At 43.0% G+C, this 19,230-nt stretch overlaps 1 protein-coding gene across 1 annotated transcript in view; it reads right to left on the bottom strand.

Moving 5' to 3' along the window:
- Srd5a1 (steroid 5 alpha-reductase 1) overlaps positions 1-19,148 on the bottom strand; it is a 39,894-nt gene extending 20,746 nt beyond the window's left edge. The window contains exons 1-2 of the mRNA XM_075975722.1: positions 18,511-19,148; positions 161-327 (exon numbers count right to left, since the gene is read on the bottom strand). Of these exons, the coding sequence (XP_075831837.1) occupies positions 161-327; positions 18,511-18,791 (448 nt within the window). The 5' untranslated portion in view covers positions 18,792-19,148. The remainder of the gene's footprint in view (positions 1-160; positions 328-18,510) is intronic.
- Between the last annotated feature and the right edge of the window lie 82 nt (positions 19,149-19,230).

Here is a 19,230-nt window from a genome sequence, read left to right as displayed (position 1 = left end):
CAAAGTACCTGGGTTGGGCCTTCCCTCCCTGCTTGAGCAGAGACAGTCTCCTCCTCCCTGCTTTGAGCCTACTGAGGCTCCTTGTGATTCCTTCTCTAGTTTGAGCTTTCTGATAGAAACCTCTGGGCCTGAGTGGAAGGGCTGATCTCTGTGAACTCACCGGTCAGGAAACAGGGCTGGGCCACCCAGTCGTCCGCATACTCTGCAAACTGGCTCAAGTACCTGCTCTGCAGGTAGCCGTTGAAGGTGCAGAACAGCACTGCTCCAATAAAGGAAATCAGGGGCGTGGGTTTCCCTCCTCGGATCAGGACCGAGAAAACCAGAGTCCTTAGGAAACACAAGCGAGAAACAAACTTAAGAATGAGAGGGTCTGTTTCCGCGTCGTTTGCTTTCTTGTAAAGACGCCATCCTTGGTTCAGAGGCTTTTAGATAAAGGAGTAACTGCATTGCTCAGGATTCTAATTATACAGACCATGAAACAGATGTGCCTACTTAAGAGAAAAACGGAGAAAGGCCCCCTATCCTGAAACCACCTCCAAAGCAATCTGACACTTCGGCCTCAGTGGGCACTTGCACATCTACACACACACATCATTTAAAATAATAGTTAAAAATTTAAAAGAAAATATGCCCGTTAAAATACAGTTTACTGGTGGCTAAAGGGATAACTGGTTGGTAAAGAACTGGTCTTACAAACACAAAAATTTGAGTTTAACCCCCAGTACTCATCTGTTAAAAAAAAAAAAAAGTGGGCACTTACAACCCCAGCACTGGGGAAGCCACGGCAGGGAGATCCTGGGTCACCTTAGCCTAATCAGAGCTCAGGGATGCTCTGGTCCTCACCTCAGTAGTGACGGTGACAGCATACACTCTATGTCCAGTTTTTAATGTGGGTTCTAGGATCAACTCAAGGCCTTGTGTTTACAAAACAAGTGCTTATCGCTTTACCAAATGAGCTAGCTCCCAGTGTGTTAGTATTTAAAACCACAGGCCAGAGACCCTAACACACACACACACACACACACACACACACACACACACACACACACACACACACAGTGTTTATATTTGTCCCTCTGTCCTGGAGAGACTGGTTTCAGGAACCCTGCAAACACTAAATTATTGGTTGTTCAACTCATACACAATTGCATAATAAAATGTGTGTCCCATTTTCAGTATATTTTCTAGATTACTCACAATTTAACCAAATGTAAACAGATGTTATGTTGTTTTATTCGGGGAATGTTAACATAATAAAAACTCCATGCTCATTCAATGCAGATGTAATTTTTCTACAATATCTCAGTACATGAGTTGGTTGAATCTTGACAATGAACCAACAGCAATAAAGTACCAACTATCCTTGGCTCATAGGAGATGCACACGGCTGAGCTGAACAAAACCCATTTTGTGTTCCAGTCTTGATGCAAAAGAAAGGCTCAAAAAGAGGAAAGAAAATCAAGAAGCTAAAATTACACAGAATATTTCCAAGGGGTGAACGACACGCTGAGGTGGGTAGCTCTGTGGGTGGCCACTTCTCCAGGATACCGGAATCACAGACAGCAAGCGTTCATCAGTTTTCCCCAGTTCAGTCCTAAGTGCAGTGCTGAATTCAGTGGCAAAGGTGGATTGGGACGTTTTGAGTGTGAAGTGTGACTCTGTTGACCTGCTTCTCTGGCTTGCTGCATCTGATATTCCTAATCCGTCAGTCTGGGAAGGGCATCACTTGTTTCAGGATATTTGATTGTACTGTTATACTCCAAGACGTTTAATAAAGTTAACCTTGAATCAACAGAGCAGTGGAGAAACAATGAGCTGACCCCCTCTCTCTGAGACCAAAAACACCTGTGATCTTTCTAAGCCCCTTCTTACTCTTTCCTGTGGCTTGTTAAACACAGATTAACAGCCCTCCAATCTCAGAAACCAACCATAAAATAAAGAATGCTTCTGAGAGAAATACTGAGAGAATTAAAGTATTATCAAGATCAGTCACTGACCACTCAGGTTGTACATGAGAAGGGGACAACAGTTGTCGATCTTTCCAAGGTACCAACAGGCCGACCTTTAAAATGGTTTACGGATAAACCTGTCTGAGTGAAATAATGGCCTTTGAAAAATTACAGGCACCAGAAAAGCTGGTACTGGAGCAGCTAAATGTTCAACGTATTGACAAATCGACCAGTCATTGGAATTCTCCTATATCTGTGATTAAAATGAAATCTGGAAAAAAAAGAATGGCAACAGACTTGAGAACTGTTAATAAGGTGATTCAGCTAACAGGCTCTCTACAGTCTGGAATTCCCTTGCCTTCTTTACTACCTAAAGGACAGTCTATTATACTGATGGATTTAAAAGACTGCATTTTTACTATACCTTTACAAGAACAGGATAGAGAAAAGTCTGCCCTCACAGCGCCTTCTCATAATAATTCCAAGCCTATTAAAGGGTATCAGTGGAAAATTCTTCCACAAGAAATGTTAAACAGTCTCACCTTGTCTCAATATTTTGAATTATCATTAGAAATAATTCATAAATAATTTCCTCAATCTACAATTTAGCACTATATGAATGACATATTACTAGCTGATTCAGACACAGATAATATTTCAAATATTACAAGGTGACAAAGACTTAAATAGGCCAAGAAAATTATCAGCTGAGGCTAAGAGAGCATGGCTCTGGGAGAAAGAAAGTTCCAGGATGCCTATGTGGATGGCGTGGATCCAGAGCTGGAATGTATCCTGGTCCTTCAACCTTCTGCTCATTCTCCCACAGGAATTCTTATGCAGAGAAAAGATAATACTTTAGAGTGGATATTTTACCACACAGAGAAAAAAATTAAAGACCTATATAGAAATGGTTTCTGAACTAATTCTGAAAGGAAAATTGAGGCTTCATCAATTAGCAGGAATAGATCCACCATAAATTGTGGTACCTTTTACTAAAATGTATCATTGTGGGTACAGAAATGAACACCGACAAAGAACTTGCAGTGATTTTGGGTAAGAGATTAGCAACAAAGATTCCAAAAGCAAAAGACTTCAGTTTATAAAAACAACTAATTGGATCCTTTTTCACATGGTATGAGGAAAATAAATTTCTGGAGGCCATACATTTTATACTGATGTAAACAAATCAGGAAAGGCAGGTTATAAGTCGGGGGAAAAAGTAAAGTGGATCAAAACCCTTATTTGGATACCATTCAAAAGTCAAAATTATATATCACAACATTAATTAGATTTTCTAGAACCTCTTAATATAGTTGGAATCATAAGAAAATGTCTTACCTGTTCCTTGTATAACCAAACTCTATTACCTGCAAGAAGTAACCCCAAATGCACTCAAAGAAATGAAATTTGGCAAATGGATGTGCTTTGTTTTGTGGCGTTTGGGAAATTAAAGTATGTGCACCATACCACAGATTATATTCAGGATTTCAATGGGCAGCTGCTTTGAGTTCTAAAAAGGCTGATTCTGTAATTACACATTTACTACAAGTTATGGACACTATCAGAATACCCATACAAATTAAGACTGATAATGCTCCAGCATATTTCTCTAGTGAAATGAAACAATTTTTTTTTTACATATTACAACATAAGGCATATTACAGGTATACCATTCAATTCTACAGGGCAAACAGTTATAGAAATATTTAATGACACTTTAAAAGATTTGCTTAATAAACAGAAAAGGGTAATAAAGACTTCTGGAGATAGATTACACAATGCTTTACTAACTTTAAAAATTTTAAATGCTAATGAGACAGGAATGACAGTTGTGGAGAGACAATGAAGAGTATAAAAAACTGTTGCATTAAATCACACTTCAAAGATGCGTTGACCTCAGAATGGAAACCAGGATGCGTTACATTGAGGAAGAAGTTTTGCTTTTGTTTCCACAGGAGAAGAAAAGCTATGGATACCATCAAGATTGATAAATATTGGATTTGAACAAGAGAGACCTCTTGATTAGGAGAGGCAATAGTTCATCATCAAACAGGGTCGCCATTCAATCTAAACTAACTTAAAAGACTAATATGCCTTTCATTTAATCAGATATAACCTGCCAAGAAAGGGAAGCTCCCAAAATTAGGGTTAAGGCATAATTTTGGTTTTATCTTTCTAGAACAAAAGTATTCTACTAAGTAATTTGAAGACCACTAAACAGACAAATGAGATATCAGATATCAGATGAATCAAGATAAAATGTCCCAGGGAAAAGAATAAATTGGCCTAGTGGTATAGCACATTTCCAACAGAATAGAATTTCATAAATCGTCCTAAATATTTGTTTCTGTTTCTCTACAGACATATAAAGTAAATTGTCTTTTGGTAGTCTCAATACACTTAAAAATTAAATCTGGCTTTGGAGTTGATGTGTCTCCTTCTCTAAACCCAAGTATGCTTGTTAAAAGAAAATCCAAAATCTCTCTCTCATGTCAGAAGAGCCACCTGGTATGGGACAGAAGAAAAACCAAAATTAAGGGACTACTGTATTGTCACTAATCTCATAATCCTTTCATTTTATTTTGACTCTTTAAAATTTTTTCTTAAGGTATAAATATTACCTCAAAATTTGAGATTATCTATCTATCTATCTATCTATCTATCTATCTATCTATCCATCCATTCATCTACTTTCTGTCATGATATTAATGACCATTTAGGGTACTAACTAATTCTAGAAGCTTCATCTATCTTCTGGTATGTAATTTCAGGCTGAAGTCTGAAGCAGGTAACTAGAGGCTAAGTTTGTATAACACAGAGTATTTAACGGAGTGCAGTCCTTTAATCTCCCAGTGATCTTCTGAATATGACTTTTCAAATGTTTAAGGGTTCTTTTGCAGTGAAGTGTGTCCATTCTTGGCAGTGACCTTTGAGGTCTCAAAGATGATGGGACTTTGCAATGATAATGCCACCAGGATTGTGGGAATGCCACTCAGCTGACAAACAACATCCTAAGATCGGCTTTGGACCACAAACTGCTCAAGATAACTTTCAAAGCAGTCAGCTAAGATGGTCCAGCCTCATAGATTACTCCAGTCAGGACTTCAGATAAGTCCTGCACTCTCCGATCACACAGAGACTTGTCAACAGCTCGCTCTCTCAGGACTTGATCATTATCTCAATGTTCTCAGGGTCCCCTAAAGATGTTGTTGCCCCCAGACAACAGGAAGCAATTTTGAGAACTTGATGCCCACATTTCCAAGAGGTAGGGTGGGCGGTTCTTGGTCATTCAATGGGTTATGAATATTTATCATTGTTTAGGTGGGTTGGTTGCACATTGTTACTGGTCATGATCAAGGAGGAAACTAAGCAAAGGAGGTTAGATTCAAAGATCTCTTGATGAAAAGATATAAAAGGGGAATATAGGAATGATAGGATAAAATGGTAGATAATTGAATCTATTTTTAAACTAAAAAGCAACCACTAGTCTGAAATACTTTACGCTGATATGGATTTTTGTACATTGATACAAATTTAAGGTTATTTTTGTTATAAAGTACTGTATACATGTTTCTACTCTTGTTTAAGGTTCTGTACCTATGCAGCTCATTTAAAAATGTAATGTAAAGTTCTAGTCCTTGAAAGCTATTTTTACAAGTTATTTAGGATAATTAGGAAGTGCAGGTTAGTGGTTAGTCATCTATAACAATCAAACTTGTAGGCATGTTAGTATGTTTTCAAGGTCAAACAGAGATCTATTTTAGATAGATAGGTGGACTCCAAACATTTAGGAGACCCACAGAATATGGCATTTAAGATGTTTTAGTAACATATGGCTTTTCACGACAGTGAGATATGTCTGCTCCTAGCTGCAGCACCAATCTACTTCATAGAACACGATGGGAATCAAAAAAACCTTTGTTTGCTTACATTTGTGACAAAGTTAGGCACTGAGCAAGAAACTGCCCTTGCCTCAATTGCTGACAATATGTTGTCCAAATTGGAAAAACAGAATATAAAAGAAGGCAACTGCCAAACTTTACCAAAACAAGGTGGACAGTCCTTTAAAATCTCTGCTTCACAGAATCGTCATTTAGACATTCTGGGCATGTAGACCAAAGACATATGCCCCAGTGTTACAGAGTAACCTTGAATGACTGTCCAGAGCAGAGATCTGTCTTTGTCATTTCTATAGTATAATTGCACTTTCTTGTGGGACTTTTGGTTGGAAGTGCCAGCTTTAATGACATAGAAACTTATTATGAAAGCTCAGTCTTTAGCTTAGGCTTCTTCCCAACTAGCTCTTAAAACTTGACCTGTTTCAGCACTTAGGAGGCAGAGGCAAGTAGATCTCTGTGAGTTCAAGGCCAGCCTAGTCTACAAGAGCTAGTGCCAAGACAGGCACACAGAGAAACGCTGTCTCAAAAAACAAAACAAACAAACAAAACCTTAACCTATTTCTATTAATCTACATTCTGCCCTGTGGTTCTTTACCTCCTCCATTATGTACACTTGACTTCCTCATTGTCTTGCTGGAGTCTCCAGGGTGTCTATATTCTAACCCTGAGTTCCTCTCTCCCTGGAAGTCCCATGTACTCTCTCCTGCCTAGCTATGGGCCATTCAGGTCTTTATTAAAGCAATCTGAAGGCACCTTAGACAGAGACACATCTTCACAGGGTACAAAGATTATCCCATAACACTACAGTTTTGGAAGTTGCTTGTTCTGCACTTCCTGTTTACTCAGGTAACATTTTATCCTTCTCAGGTCTCTGATGGAACTGAAGACTTGATAGTTATACAGTTTTCTTTGTTATCCAATTCAGAAAAGAAACTTACGAAAGAGATATAAAGTTTATAAGGATGAGAGACATAAAAACTTAAGGTGTTTATCTAAGAAAACTTTTTTTTTTTGATTTTTTGAGACAGGGATTCTCCGTAGCTTTTGATTCCTGTCCTGGAACTAGCTCTTGTAGACCAGGCTGGCCTCAAACTCACAGAGATCCACCTGCCTCTGCCTCCCGAGTGCTGGGATTAAAGGCATGCGCCACCACCGCCCAACTAAGAAAACGTTTTAAGGACTAAAAAGATATTTTATGATGGTAAGGTAATAGAAGTTATGATAGAAAGTGGTTTAGGTGGGAGACTTTGAACTCATCAAGATAGGATAGTTAATATGTTGTCTGAGATATTCTGTCCCGCTAGGTTCCCACAATCGTTAAGTCCCAAAGAAAATCACAGAGGTCTACATTAATCATAAACTGGTTGAACCATTAGATCAGGCTTCTTATTAACTTTTATAACTTATATCAACCTATTATTCTTATCTATGTTAGCCACAAGGCTTGGTACCTTTTTCAGTGAGGCAGTCACATCTTCCTTCTTCTGTGTCTGGGCAAGGACTGTGGAGGAATGGGCTTCCTTCTTTCCAGAATTCTTCTGTTCTCCTTGACTTGCCTCTACTTCCTGTCTGGTTGTTCCATCTATACTTCTTGCCTGGCTACTGTGGCCAATCAGCATTTATTTAAAATATAACTGACAGAATATACACATTTGTTCCACACCATTAATAGAGTAATTTTTCTTAGTTTGACAAATACAAATTGGACATTTTAAATGTAACTCTTACCTGATAATTGTTATTATTGTACATAGTTTCATTATGTTATATTTAGAATCTTTCCTTTTTATTTAGACAAAAGAGGGAAATGTTGCCATATGTTTGATTGCTCTGTGACACTCTGAAACTTTTAATAAAGTCAACCTTGAATCAGGGGGCAGAGTCCATGACTAGCTGACCAAAATTAACAGAGAATTTGGAGGACCCAAAATATGATACAACAGAAAGGTACAGAAAAGAACAGGGAGGAGCTTTAAAGATTCACACATCTTTTTGATCTGGGAAGGTGGAGAGAGAGGGTCAGCTGGTCATTCCCTGCTCCATTCTTGATCAATAAGATTTTTATCTCACTATCTGACTCCCGAGTTTTTATTAATAGGCAATTTTGATAAATGCACCAGTCACCCATGGGCAGATCCAGTACACCATGAACTTGACCACCCCCCTTTGCTCTACCCAGAGGAAATAGGCTGTACTTGCAGCTATGTTCTGGCACAGCAGTCTGGCCATCTAGACAGGTGTCTGTGCACTGTTCTGAACTCAGGCACACATGTCCTGAAGGACGACCCTCAAGCTCCTGGTGAGCTCTGCAGGGCTTCTGGAAGGAGCTTCTCTGCAGACCCGATAAACTATCTTCTTGATTCATCTGAAGGCAAACAGCATTAATGTGCAAAGTATACCACAGTTTGATATCAAGGCTGTTGGAATCTAAAGTTATGTCAAGTGCTTTATAGACTTTTCCATGGCACCCAAATTCAACATGAGATCCGAAATATCATGTTAATTTGCAACAGATGTAATTTGCGCACATGGGCTGTGGCTCTGTCAATGTCTTATGAGCCAGATCTTCATGCTTTAAAAATCTCTCTGGGTAACTGGGAGCTGCCATGTATTACATGTGAAGAAATTAATCTGCCAGGTGCCAAAGGATGGACCAAACAGAACGAGGCGAGCTTTTCAAGTGTCCCACTGAAACTGCAGATGGGGAGCTGCTATTAGTAGGCTTCTGCTCGCCTCAAAAGAGCCTCATAGTATCTAACAAAGCCCTCAGGGCCAAGCGTGGAACCCTCTCTTTGAGCTGTTGCTTGAGGGAGAACTAGAGACTCCCCAAAGAGTATAGACTTGTGGAAAAAAAGTCTTGCCATGGCCCTTGGCTACCTCCCTCCCTTTCTGTACTCAGCAACACAGAGGTTCCTATTCCCAAGGTCAAGATCTGGCTTCCCACTGGTACAGTCACACAGGAGCCAGGACAGACTCTATTAGTGCCACTATTGGGCTTTGCCCATGTCATTTTGTTCTCTACTGCTCCCTCAATTGGCTTCTATCATCCACAACACCCTGTGCCAACAAGGGCTAGAGAGAGTTTGCCAGGACTGGCTGTACTAAATGCTGTTTCCACCCTGTTTTTTTTTCCAGGACTTGCCGATAGAGCTCGAATGACCGTTTAATAAGTAAGATTCTTGGGGGGAATGGAAACCGCTTATCTTTTCTAGTGGGAAAACTTAAATGTCACTGAGTTACATGGACTTTTGTGTATAACGACGTGTATCTCTCCCTCTCCCTCCACCACCACCCCTAACTCTCACACAAGTATATCCCAGAAGTTTTAAATACCACATCTGGCAAAATAAGTGCTTTTGGAACAGTTTTCTACTCAGCCACAAGGAAACTGAGTCATGGCACCATGCAGGTATTGGCTGGAGGAGCAGAAGGACCTCCCGCAACATGCAGGAAAGTGGACAGAACTAGAGATCCCTGTATTCAGCAACAGTAAGCAAGACTCGGTGAGATAACAATGCATATTCTTTCTCATGGGTGAAGAATCCTAGATTTCTTGGGAGAGAGGGAGTTTGAGACAAGGTTTCTCTGTGTAGCCTTGGCTGTCCTAAAACCAGGTTGGCCTAAAACTCACAGACATCCACCTGCCTCTGTCTTCCCAGTGCCAGGATTAAAGGTGTCTGCTACCATCACCTGGCGGGATTCTAGATTTTAGCTTTAACACACGTGCAGATGTAAATGTTTATACTGGTGCAGGTCACAGAACTGGAATGGGAACCATGAAAGGGGGCAAAGCTGTGTGGGGGCAGAGGAGATAAAAAAATGGCAACAGAACAAATGAGGCATAAAAGTAGAAGGAGAAACTGGGAAGAAAAAAAGGGGCCAGCAGGTGAGAGTAGAGGGACGGGGAGGGGCGTGGAGAAGGATGACTATGGCTAGCATAGACAAGAATAATGGGTTCATATAAGTTATAAGAGTTAACAAGAAGTCTGAGCTAATGGGCCAATCAGTTTATAACTAATGTAGACCTCTGTGTGATTTTCTTTGGGACTTAACGATTGCGGGAACCTAGCAGGACAGAAAAATCTCAGACAACATATTAACTATCCTATCTTGATGAGTCCAAAGTCTTCTACCTAAACCACTTTCTATCATAACTTCTATTACCTTATCATCATAAAATATCTTTTTAGTCCTTAAAATGTTTTCTTAGATAAACACCTTAAGATTTTATGTCTCTCATCCTTATAAACTTTATATCTCTTTCGTAAGTTTCTTTTCTGAATTTGGTAAGAAAAAACTATATAACTATCCAACAAATGGTGCCTAATGTGTGGATGACTGCATCCACATAAAGCCTGATAGAGCTTGGGAAGTAATTCTAGACAGAAAAGAATAGAGTTAAGCCTGGCTTATTGATATCAGCATTTCTCAGGCAGGCTCTGCTTGCTAGAGGCAAGTGCTCTCATTTAAGAGGGGCTTCCTCACTCAGCTTTAGCTGCAAAATCTTGCAGCTCTTTAAAGAGGTCCTGCCACAAAATAAATGGTGTTGATGAAAAGCTGACTGCCTGCTTTCTGTTGGTGGCAGGGACCTTGAAACACCACAGAGTTGGGCAATAAACGTGGCTATAGATGGTACCTCCTTCATGAGGCTGGAATCTCAGAAAGCTAAGGAATGGGCTGGATCCTGCTGTCAAAGCCACAGCTTTAATTCTAGCCATATTGCTTAGCAAATTAAAGACTCATGTAGTAGGGAAAAGAGAGATATAGAGTAATGATAGATTCAAAGTAAAAAAAAACCCTCTAAGTGTTTTACAATGTGTTAATAATATATGCAGGCTTGGGAGAGAAAAAAAAGATTAAAAACTCTTTTTTTTTTTTCAAGAGAGTAGTTGGGTGTGGTGGCACACACCTTTAATCCCAACACTGGAAGATAGAGACAGGCAGACCTCCGTGAGTTCAAGGCATGGTGGCACACGCCTTTAATCTCAGTGCCTGTGAGGCAGAGGTAGACAGATCTCTGTGAGTTCAAGTGTGGTGGCACACACCTTTAAACCCAGCACTTGGGGGGGCAGAAGCAGGTGGATCTCTGTGAGTTCAAGGATAGCCTGGTCTACAAAGGGAATTCCAGGACAGCCAAAGATACACAGAGAACCTGCCTCAAAAAGCCAAAAAGTAAAAGTAAAAATAAAAAAATAGGGGGTAAAATAAAGCCACATAAAGATGAAAAATACACAGAGAATCTGGATACTGTATGTTTTGTGCTCTCTTTGAATTGTTTGAATGCCGAAAAAAGAGCAACAGCTGCTAAAAGATATTTGTTTGTAAATGCTGCTAAATTAATCTAAGATAGGTATTTAAAAAATACCTTGACTTCAAAATTGAAGTTAAAAAAATGTTACTTTGGAGAAGAGGTTTTGCTTTTGTTTCCACAGGAAATGAGAGGCTGTGGATTCATTCTGAGTTAAGAAAATCAGGTTTGATCAAGGAAGACCCCCTGAGATGGCCCAGATGTCTGAGTTCTACATCCAGAACAGATTCAAGACTGCTGCCTGAGTTGTGAGTCCACCACTGAAGAAGCAAGATGTGACTGCCTCGCTGAAAAAAGGTACCGAGCCAGGTAGCTAGCATTGACAAAAATAATGGGTTAATATGTTAAAAGAGTTAATAAGAAGCCCAAGCTAATGGGCCAATCAGTTGATAACTAATGTAGACCTCTGTGTGATTTCTTTGGTACTTAATGATTGTGGGAACCAGGCAGGACAGAAATCTCAGACAACAGATGACCATCACAAAGTACTCAAGCAACTGCTCATTACTTTGAAGTTAATATTATAAAACTAATAAAAGCAAATAAATGAATGAAGCCACTGATAATCAAAGCTCTAGTGGCACCAGTCTCCCAGATCAGCAGCCCAACATCAACTCCGGTTGCTGTGCTCAGGGCTCTTCTCCCTACAGAAGCATCTGCTCAGCCTCTGCCACTCTAGAATAACTTTGCGTTTGCATGGCTGTCTCCATTCTCCCCCTTGCCTAAATTAATTATGGCATTGCACATCCAAAGGCTTTGACTTAAACCACTAAACAAAATTTTAGGAAGCACTGTGTTTTCAGAAGTTTCTCTCTGGCACTGAGCCTAGCAGAATACACACAGAGATAAGCCTGTACACATGTCAAGGTAAAATGAGGCATGTCATCATTATCAAACCCTTGGATGTGCCAGTACTATTTGGACTGTTCAGACAACAGACTAATCCTCCATGGTTAGACATCAGGAGGGAACAGCTCATGTCATCAGTGGAAAACCCTGCACAGTGTAGGGACTTACCCCAAGAAGCGTGATGTTGGGAGAGCCCTGTGATAGCAGGAAGACTCAAAACGTGCTCACTTTGTCAAACTCTATTAAAAAAAAAAAACAAAACAAACCAGGTGGTGGTGGTGGTGCAGGCCTTTAATCCCAGCATGCAGACTGCAGAGGTAGGCAGGTGTCTGTGAGTTCAAGGCCAGCCTGGTCTGTGAGAGCTAGTTCCAGGACAGCTATGACCCTTACACAGAGAAACCCTGTTTTGAAAAACAAACAAACGAAAACAAAAAACCCAAAACAGATAAAGTCAAATGTAGAGGCACATGCTTTTAATCCCAGCTCTCTGGAGGCAGAAGCAGGAAGATTCTTCGAGTTCCAGTTGGCCAGTTGATCCTGTTGTACATGTCAAGTTCCAGGCCAGCCAGGGCAAAGCAGTCAGAATTTGTCTCTAAAAAACAAATAATCCCACTGGCAAGTACAAACAACAGTGAAAACATAGATAAATAAATTAGGAAGACAATGAAGGGAGACGGGATCTGTTGCGTGTAGGCCTGAAAACAAGTACTTGGAAAGGCTTTCCTAACAAGCACGGCTTGCACAACGGCCAGTCTACCTTACAAAACAAACAAACAAATGAACAACAGCAACAAACCGATTTCTACAAGACATTTTCACGAGGCTGTGGGGGCTTGAATGACAAGACCTCTCCATTAGTCCACCATTTGAAGGTTTGCTCCTCGGCTTTTGACTGGAAATGTCTCACTGGCGACAGCTTTGAGGGGTTAAGATTTTAAGTTCATTCTCTTTCCTGCTTTTGATTTTAGATGTGAGCTCTCAGCTGTTACTGCCACCATGCCTGGGGATGGACTCTTACCCCTCTAGAACCATGAGCACCAAATAACACTTCACCTCTAAGTTTCTTTGGCCACTTGTTTTATCAAAGCAACAGAAAGTAATTATATGTTAAGTGCTTTGTCTTGGGCAGATTCCACCTTCACCCCCAGTTGTGGGTGTCAAGAACTGCTGTTTCAAAATCCTTTGTGTAATTCTCTCCTTATTTACCTTGGCAAGGTCCAACTCACCTCATCTCTCTTAAACATGTAAAATGTGCAACGGCCCTGGTGTTTGTTTCTCTTGTTGTCCTCTCCTACTCCCAAAGGTGTGTGTCATACCCTCTGGGGGAATCCCTCTCTGCTTGGTACCTCTCTCTGAAAGGGGAAATAAGAGTGCCATTTCACTCAGCCACCTTCTTTCCTGGGTCAAATCCCTGTGCTCAGAGCAATAATAAAAGATCCCTTAGTCTGGTGAGAACCAAACTTGGTCTGCCAAAAGGGCCATGGAAACTCAAACATTTGCAAACAGCCTTTTAAGATGTCTCCCACCTGCACTGCCTACTTCCTATTGGAAATTAAGAAATTCTGTTATTAAATTCCAAAGGCTTGTGTGGCATTTTTTTTCCAACAGGCCTACCTGAAATATATAAACAATTAAGTGTTAATTCCTAAACCGACAGAGTAATGAAAGAGGGCGAAAGGTAATTTAAGGGGGTAAAAAAAAAAAAAACAACCAAAGATGGGTATGAAGGAGCAGGCCTGCTCCCCAGCACTCGGGAGTCTGAAACAGAAGGGTCAAAGGTGGAAGGCCAGCCTTGGCTCCACACCGAGATCCTGTGTCATAGAAACTAAACAAAATGCACTGCCATACAACCTGCTCTCCCTCAGATGGTTTCTTCTGGGTGATGATCACTCATCAAGGAAAATGAAAATCTCAAAACTTAAACTTGTCCCATCTCAGCAGAAACACAGTCTGGATTCAGTCTTTTTCACCGATATGTTGACATCTCTGCTTTTCTGACACACGACGGACATTCTAAAGGGGGAACTCTGGTTTGTGTGTGTTCCCCCGGGCACACCTATTGTGAATCGTGGGGCAAGGGAAAATGCCTTGTGAGGCTGCGCAGAGGCTGACTTGGGAAAATGCCTTGTGAGGCTGCGCAGAGGCTGACTTGGGAAAATGCCTTGTGAGGCTGCGCAGAGGCTGACTTACAAACCGCAGTCTGATTAAACCAACAGTGTTAGCAGCAGTCCTGAAGGGGCTTGACGGAGGGCTCAGAGGTTAAGAGCACCCGGCACCCTTCCAGAGGATCAGGTTCAGTTCCCAGCATCCACCTGGCGGTTCACAATCATCTGTCACTCGTTTCAGGGGAGCTGGCGCCTTACCTTCTGCCCAGCTTGGGTTCTGCACCCATGTGGTACTCACATACATGCAGGCAAAACTCCAAAGTGCATAGTATTTTTTTAAAAGTAATTAACCCCAAAATTCTCTTGGTCCACGTTTTAAATGAATCTGATGAGAGAATGTCTTTGAAATTTGTTGGCAAAATGAAAGCAATGGCCTCAGGGCTGTCAGCTGATTGGCAGGCCAGGGAGACCTACAGGGTTCTCTGTCACAGGTTTAAGATCACATGAGCGGCTCCTAAAGCAGACGTGTAGTTGAGAGCGCAAGGCGGTAGGGACCCTCAGGGTCTTTCTCTTTTCTTTCCGTTTGTTTTTTAAAGAAAACATTTAGGAAGTGTTTATTTATAAAAGTTTAAGAACAAACAATTGTTAGAATCCCAGACCAGACAGCTTAAGTTAAGCCTAAATGTTGCCCTCTGTCCATCCTCATAGTTGATTCTGGGCTCCTCACTTTTTACACAAAGGCAGACATGTCTCCGAAGGCCTCCTAGTGTGTCTGGATTCCAGGCAAATGGCAGGCGCCACTCTCCCTTCTCCAAGGAAGCTCAAACTGCAGGTTTCAGATTCTAAGGCATCAGCGAGCAAAGATGACGCATCTCCCTCCAGCTGTATGACAGCGACACTTCAGCCAGATGTGCACCCCTCCTCACCTCACCCACATTCTCAGTCTCCGTTTCCTTCCTCTCTCTGTTTCAGGGGTGGAGTCTGGACTGAGACCACTCCCAGGGGAGGGGGCTTGGGATGGAGCCTCCACCTGGAACATTCCCGACTCTTTGGGTATATGGATGCCAGAAGCTGTGGTGTTGCTTCCAACCAAACACTGTGCACGACCATACTCCCTAAAGTTTTGGAGAGAAAAGTAACTCCAAATGATGGCCGCTCTCCTGATAGCTCACCTTTCACAGTGACCTAGGTATAACACTTAATCAACTTAGGTCATTGTAAATGGGGTATTTATACAAGAATTTTTCATGTCAGTTGAAAAAAAAATTAGCACCTCTGGCTTGGAATTCGTTGTGCTGGGATTAAAGGAGTGTGCCAGCACATGCCTGTAAGTTGAAATTTAAAGTTATATCAAATTACATAACGCCAGACTAAAGTCTGAGAGAGGCCGACTCACTTCTTCTCTCCACCATTTTCCTTCTCATCTTCATTCTCTCTCCATTTGCCTCTCCTGGGGGTCAAACTCAGTTCTGTATGCAGGGAAGACACTGAGCATTTGAGTCATTTCTAAGTCAAGTGAAAGTTCTGAGATACCAACAGCTAAATGTGAATTCAGGTCCCTGGGCTTGCTAAATTCTACACAAAGGACACACATAGCAATATGCACGACCAGTTTAAACAATTCTCTATGATCAAATATGTATTTACAGAAAACATTAGTGTATGTTTTAACATTGACGACTTTTATTTCCGCAAGCTTTGTCTCATCATATGCAGGGTGTGAGAAGAATCAAAATGGTTATTCTTTGGTTATGCACACTAGACAAACGGCGTAAGATGTGTCCCTTGGGTGAGAAGTAGACCAACATTGTCTACCTTGGAGGGTTTAAAGATAAGATTATTTACAAGCTATAAACGTGAGGAGGGAACAATAAGCAAGATGGAAAGACAGCCCCTGAAGAAGACCACAGCTGTGAGAGTGGATTTTAGGTCTGAAAAGTTAAACAGATCAATGGGGACATTTTTGGATGAGAAAGAATTCTGTGCGGCAGGATGATTTGTTTTTCTTTTTTACTGATTTATGGTCTGAGTTGAATAGCTGGATTGCCCCAGAAAGGGAGGAAAGAAACGGAGTAAAACTAAAGATGAAGCAGCATGCGGCGGGGCTGAGCAGGTGGCAGGTTTGGGAAGCGTGAACGACATGAGAACAACCCGTACTGGACACGCGTGTAGGATACATGTACTCTCACTGATCACGTCAGTACTGACACTCGTGCTCCATGCTGAACCTGCATGAATCTCTGGGGGAACTGAGCCCCCATTCCATGACTTGGCAGGTGAGGTCTGAAAGTTGCAGCAGGTTTCCGCTTGTTCCCACTTATCCCTGGACTTACCCCATTGCTCATCTCTAAGACCTGGTTCCTGCTACCAACCTGTATTCGCCGCTGCTCCTTACTGAATTTTGTACCCATTTTATGACAAGCTTCCACAGATGTATGGATTCCCACAGGATCTTGCCAGACCCAGGACTTTGGAACGAGAGTCTTCACACACAGTCAGAGGAGCCGCACAATGGGCTCGGGAGAACCACTCCCTCTAAACTTCCTTGTTCACAGGTGCCTGAGATGTGGGCACAGTGAACACTGATTTCCTTGTTCATAGGACCAAATTACGCCCAAATCCAGCCCTTCAGAGAAAGGGCTCCACCAACGGGGAAAAGGTGACAGCCGCTCAAATAACAACCACTTCTGCCAAGTATTAACGACACAGCGAAGGACAAGAAGGCACTGGGGAGGGGCTTGCATGAGTGTGTTCTTGCAAGACTGATCTCACAAAAAAGACTCTGCCAACACAGCCTTGGGCAGTGGTCACCACAACCTCACACCAAAAATAACTTCTGGAAGGATGCCTGTTTAACCTTAGATTATTGATGCCCCCAACCCCAGTTGGAACTCTAGCCAAACATTAGTTTCAAAATACTGTATGTGATCCTGAGGCTGCTCCCGATCACCCTTTTGCCTGTACGATGTAATATGGCACATTCTCATTCCAATAGTCTGTGACCTCTTCCCTCTTTTCTTGGGGCTGTGCTCTCTCCCCTAACTCAGCCCTCCTTGCACAGCCAGAGCAAATGCCCTGCGGCCCGAGCTACTCTAGCAGTCCAAAGGGAATCTCTGGGATTTGCTATTAGGTGGCAAAACCTCTAGCAGTCTGCCTCCCGGAAACAACTCTTATCTTTTTACCGAGGCACTTGCCTGAACAAGAGTCCGGTGGATATTATTACAACAGCAGCAATGCCCACCCCTTTATAAAAATAGAGCAAACAAATTGATAACAACTTCGTTGGATAGAATATAACTTCTTTGTGATTTTATTTGTGTGTGTGTGTGTGGTGTGCATACGTGTGAGTGGGTGTGGGTGCGTGTACAGAGAACATGTGGAGGTCAAAGACTTCTTTGCCTTCTTGTTCCCTGCTCTGTAGACCAGTCTAACTAGCCCCGTCTCCTATCTCTGCTGTCCATCTCCCCACAGTGGCGCTGGTATTACAGAAGCTTGTGTGGGATGCAAACTCGGGTCGCAGGACTTGCACAGCTACCCACAGAGTCATCTCCCCAGCCTCTGGACTACTACTCTATCAACAGTTTGAAGCACACAGAATTCAGTCTTTGTTGAACGCTGATTGTGTCCCCATACACCAGGGACTTGTGGGCACAGGATCCGAGAAGCCGTTCTCCCGCCTCACTGGAATATAAGAAAGAACAGACTACCAACAGAACACTAAATTCTCCCAGCCTCTCCAGGAAAAGGGTGTTTTAGGACAGGTCCCCAAAATCAGAGGATGAGAGACTTGTAAACGTCACTGAACTCAACTCCCTCAGATACAGAGGCGTCCTTCTTACCGGGCAGTTTGCAGACTCTAGATGAACACATTTAAATATTGAGTCAGTTAAAACTAGAGAGTCCAGTCCAGTTAATTAGAAATCCTGAAAACTTGAGGCAGGCACTGAATCATTCAACTTCTCCCGAGAAAGATTCATAAGCCAACTGTGTGCCTAGAAAGCCAGTCCCTCTCAAACAAAGAAGGCACCACTTCTCTGAAATTGCTAAAGTCCACATTCAGGGTCCAGAGCAGCTCCGAGAGACTTAGATGTTAGCAAGCTGAAGCCAGGTCAAGAGAGGCTGCAGCAGAGATGAAGATTTCCCAAGAGGGAAACAGTAGAAATGCTGTAACATCATCCCGCTGGGGTGACATCGCTGATAGTCTGCAGACAGCCAGAGAAGAAATCGGGACCATTGTACCACTAACCCTGGCCTGGCACGTACTTCCACCGCTTTCATGCGGTCCTTTCTCCCTCCCTTTCGAGACAACCCTATGAGTTTCTGAATTAAATGTCTGAGCGCGGGTCCCCCAGGAAACATCAAGTGTGGGGAGGAGCAAGAGCAGGAGGGAAGATCATTACCTTTGCATGTAGTGGATCAGAAACATGGCCAGCAGGACCCGGTTGGGCAGGCTGCTCAGGCGCGCGGCTGCAGGGCGGACGCACTCATACAGCGGCCAAACCATTGAGGGCAGCTCCTGCAGGAACCAGGCCGGTCGCGCCGGCACCTGGATGCCGGGATGCTGCCACGAGTAGCGGCCATAGGGAGAGCCCACATAACTGAGCAATATGAAGAACACAAAAGCCAAGACACCCTCTAGGTAGGCGAAGCAGTCCAGCAGGAGCAACTCGTCCAAGTCCATCGTTGAGGTCGAGCAGCGTGCTCCATGCCCGAGCGTCCAAATGGGGCCACATATAAGCACAGGAGGAGGGCGCAGAGCGGCCCACTCGAGACCGCTCCGCAGCGGTGCGTACCTGCCCAGGGGAGGGGCGAGCTACCTGTCCGGGCGGGGACTGGACCACGAGCTAGCACCACTAGACAGTGCCCTCCCGCAGAGGTTGCAGGGGAGAGCCCGACGGCGCAGGGCCCCGCCTGCGCAGAGAGCTCCGCCTCTTCCCGCCTGCGACCCGGGAGAGAGCTCCTCTGGCAGGCAGCCCGGGGAGCTGGAAAGACGGGATCCCCGAGCGCCCTGCAGCCGGAGCTCCGCCCACTCCGGGCCACAGCCCCACCCCGAAGTCTGGCTGTCCCAGCCATGGTCCCACCCCTAGGCTCTGAGCCTCCAGCACCGCGGGGTTCTGCAA

The sequence above is a fragment of the Microtus pennsylvanicus genome, chromosome 6 (genome assembly GCF_037038515.1).
Source record: "Microtus pennsylvanicus isolate mMicPen1 chromosome 6, mMicPen1.hap1, whole genome shotgun sequence".
Classification (NCBI taxonomy): Eukaryota; Metazoa; Chordata; class Mammalia; order Rodentia; family Cricetidae; genus Microtus; species Microtus pennsylvanicus.
Note: the sequence above shows the minus strand (reverse complement) of the source record. Positions and strands in the feature narration are given on the sequence as shown.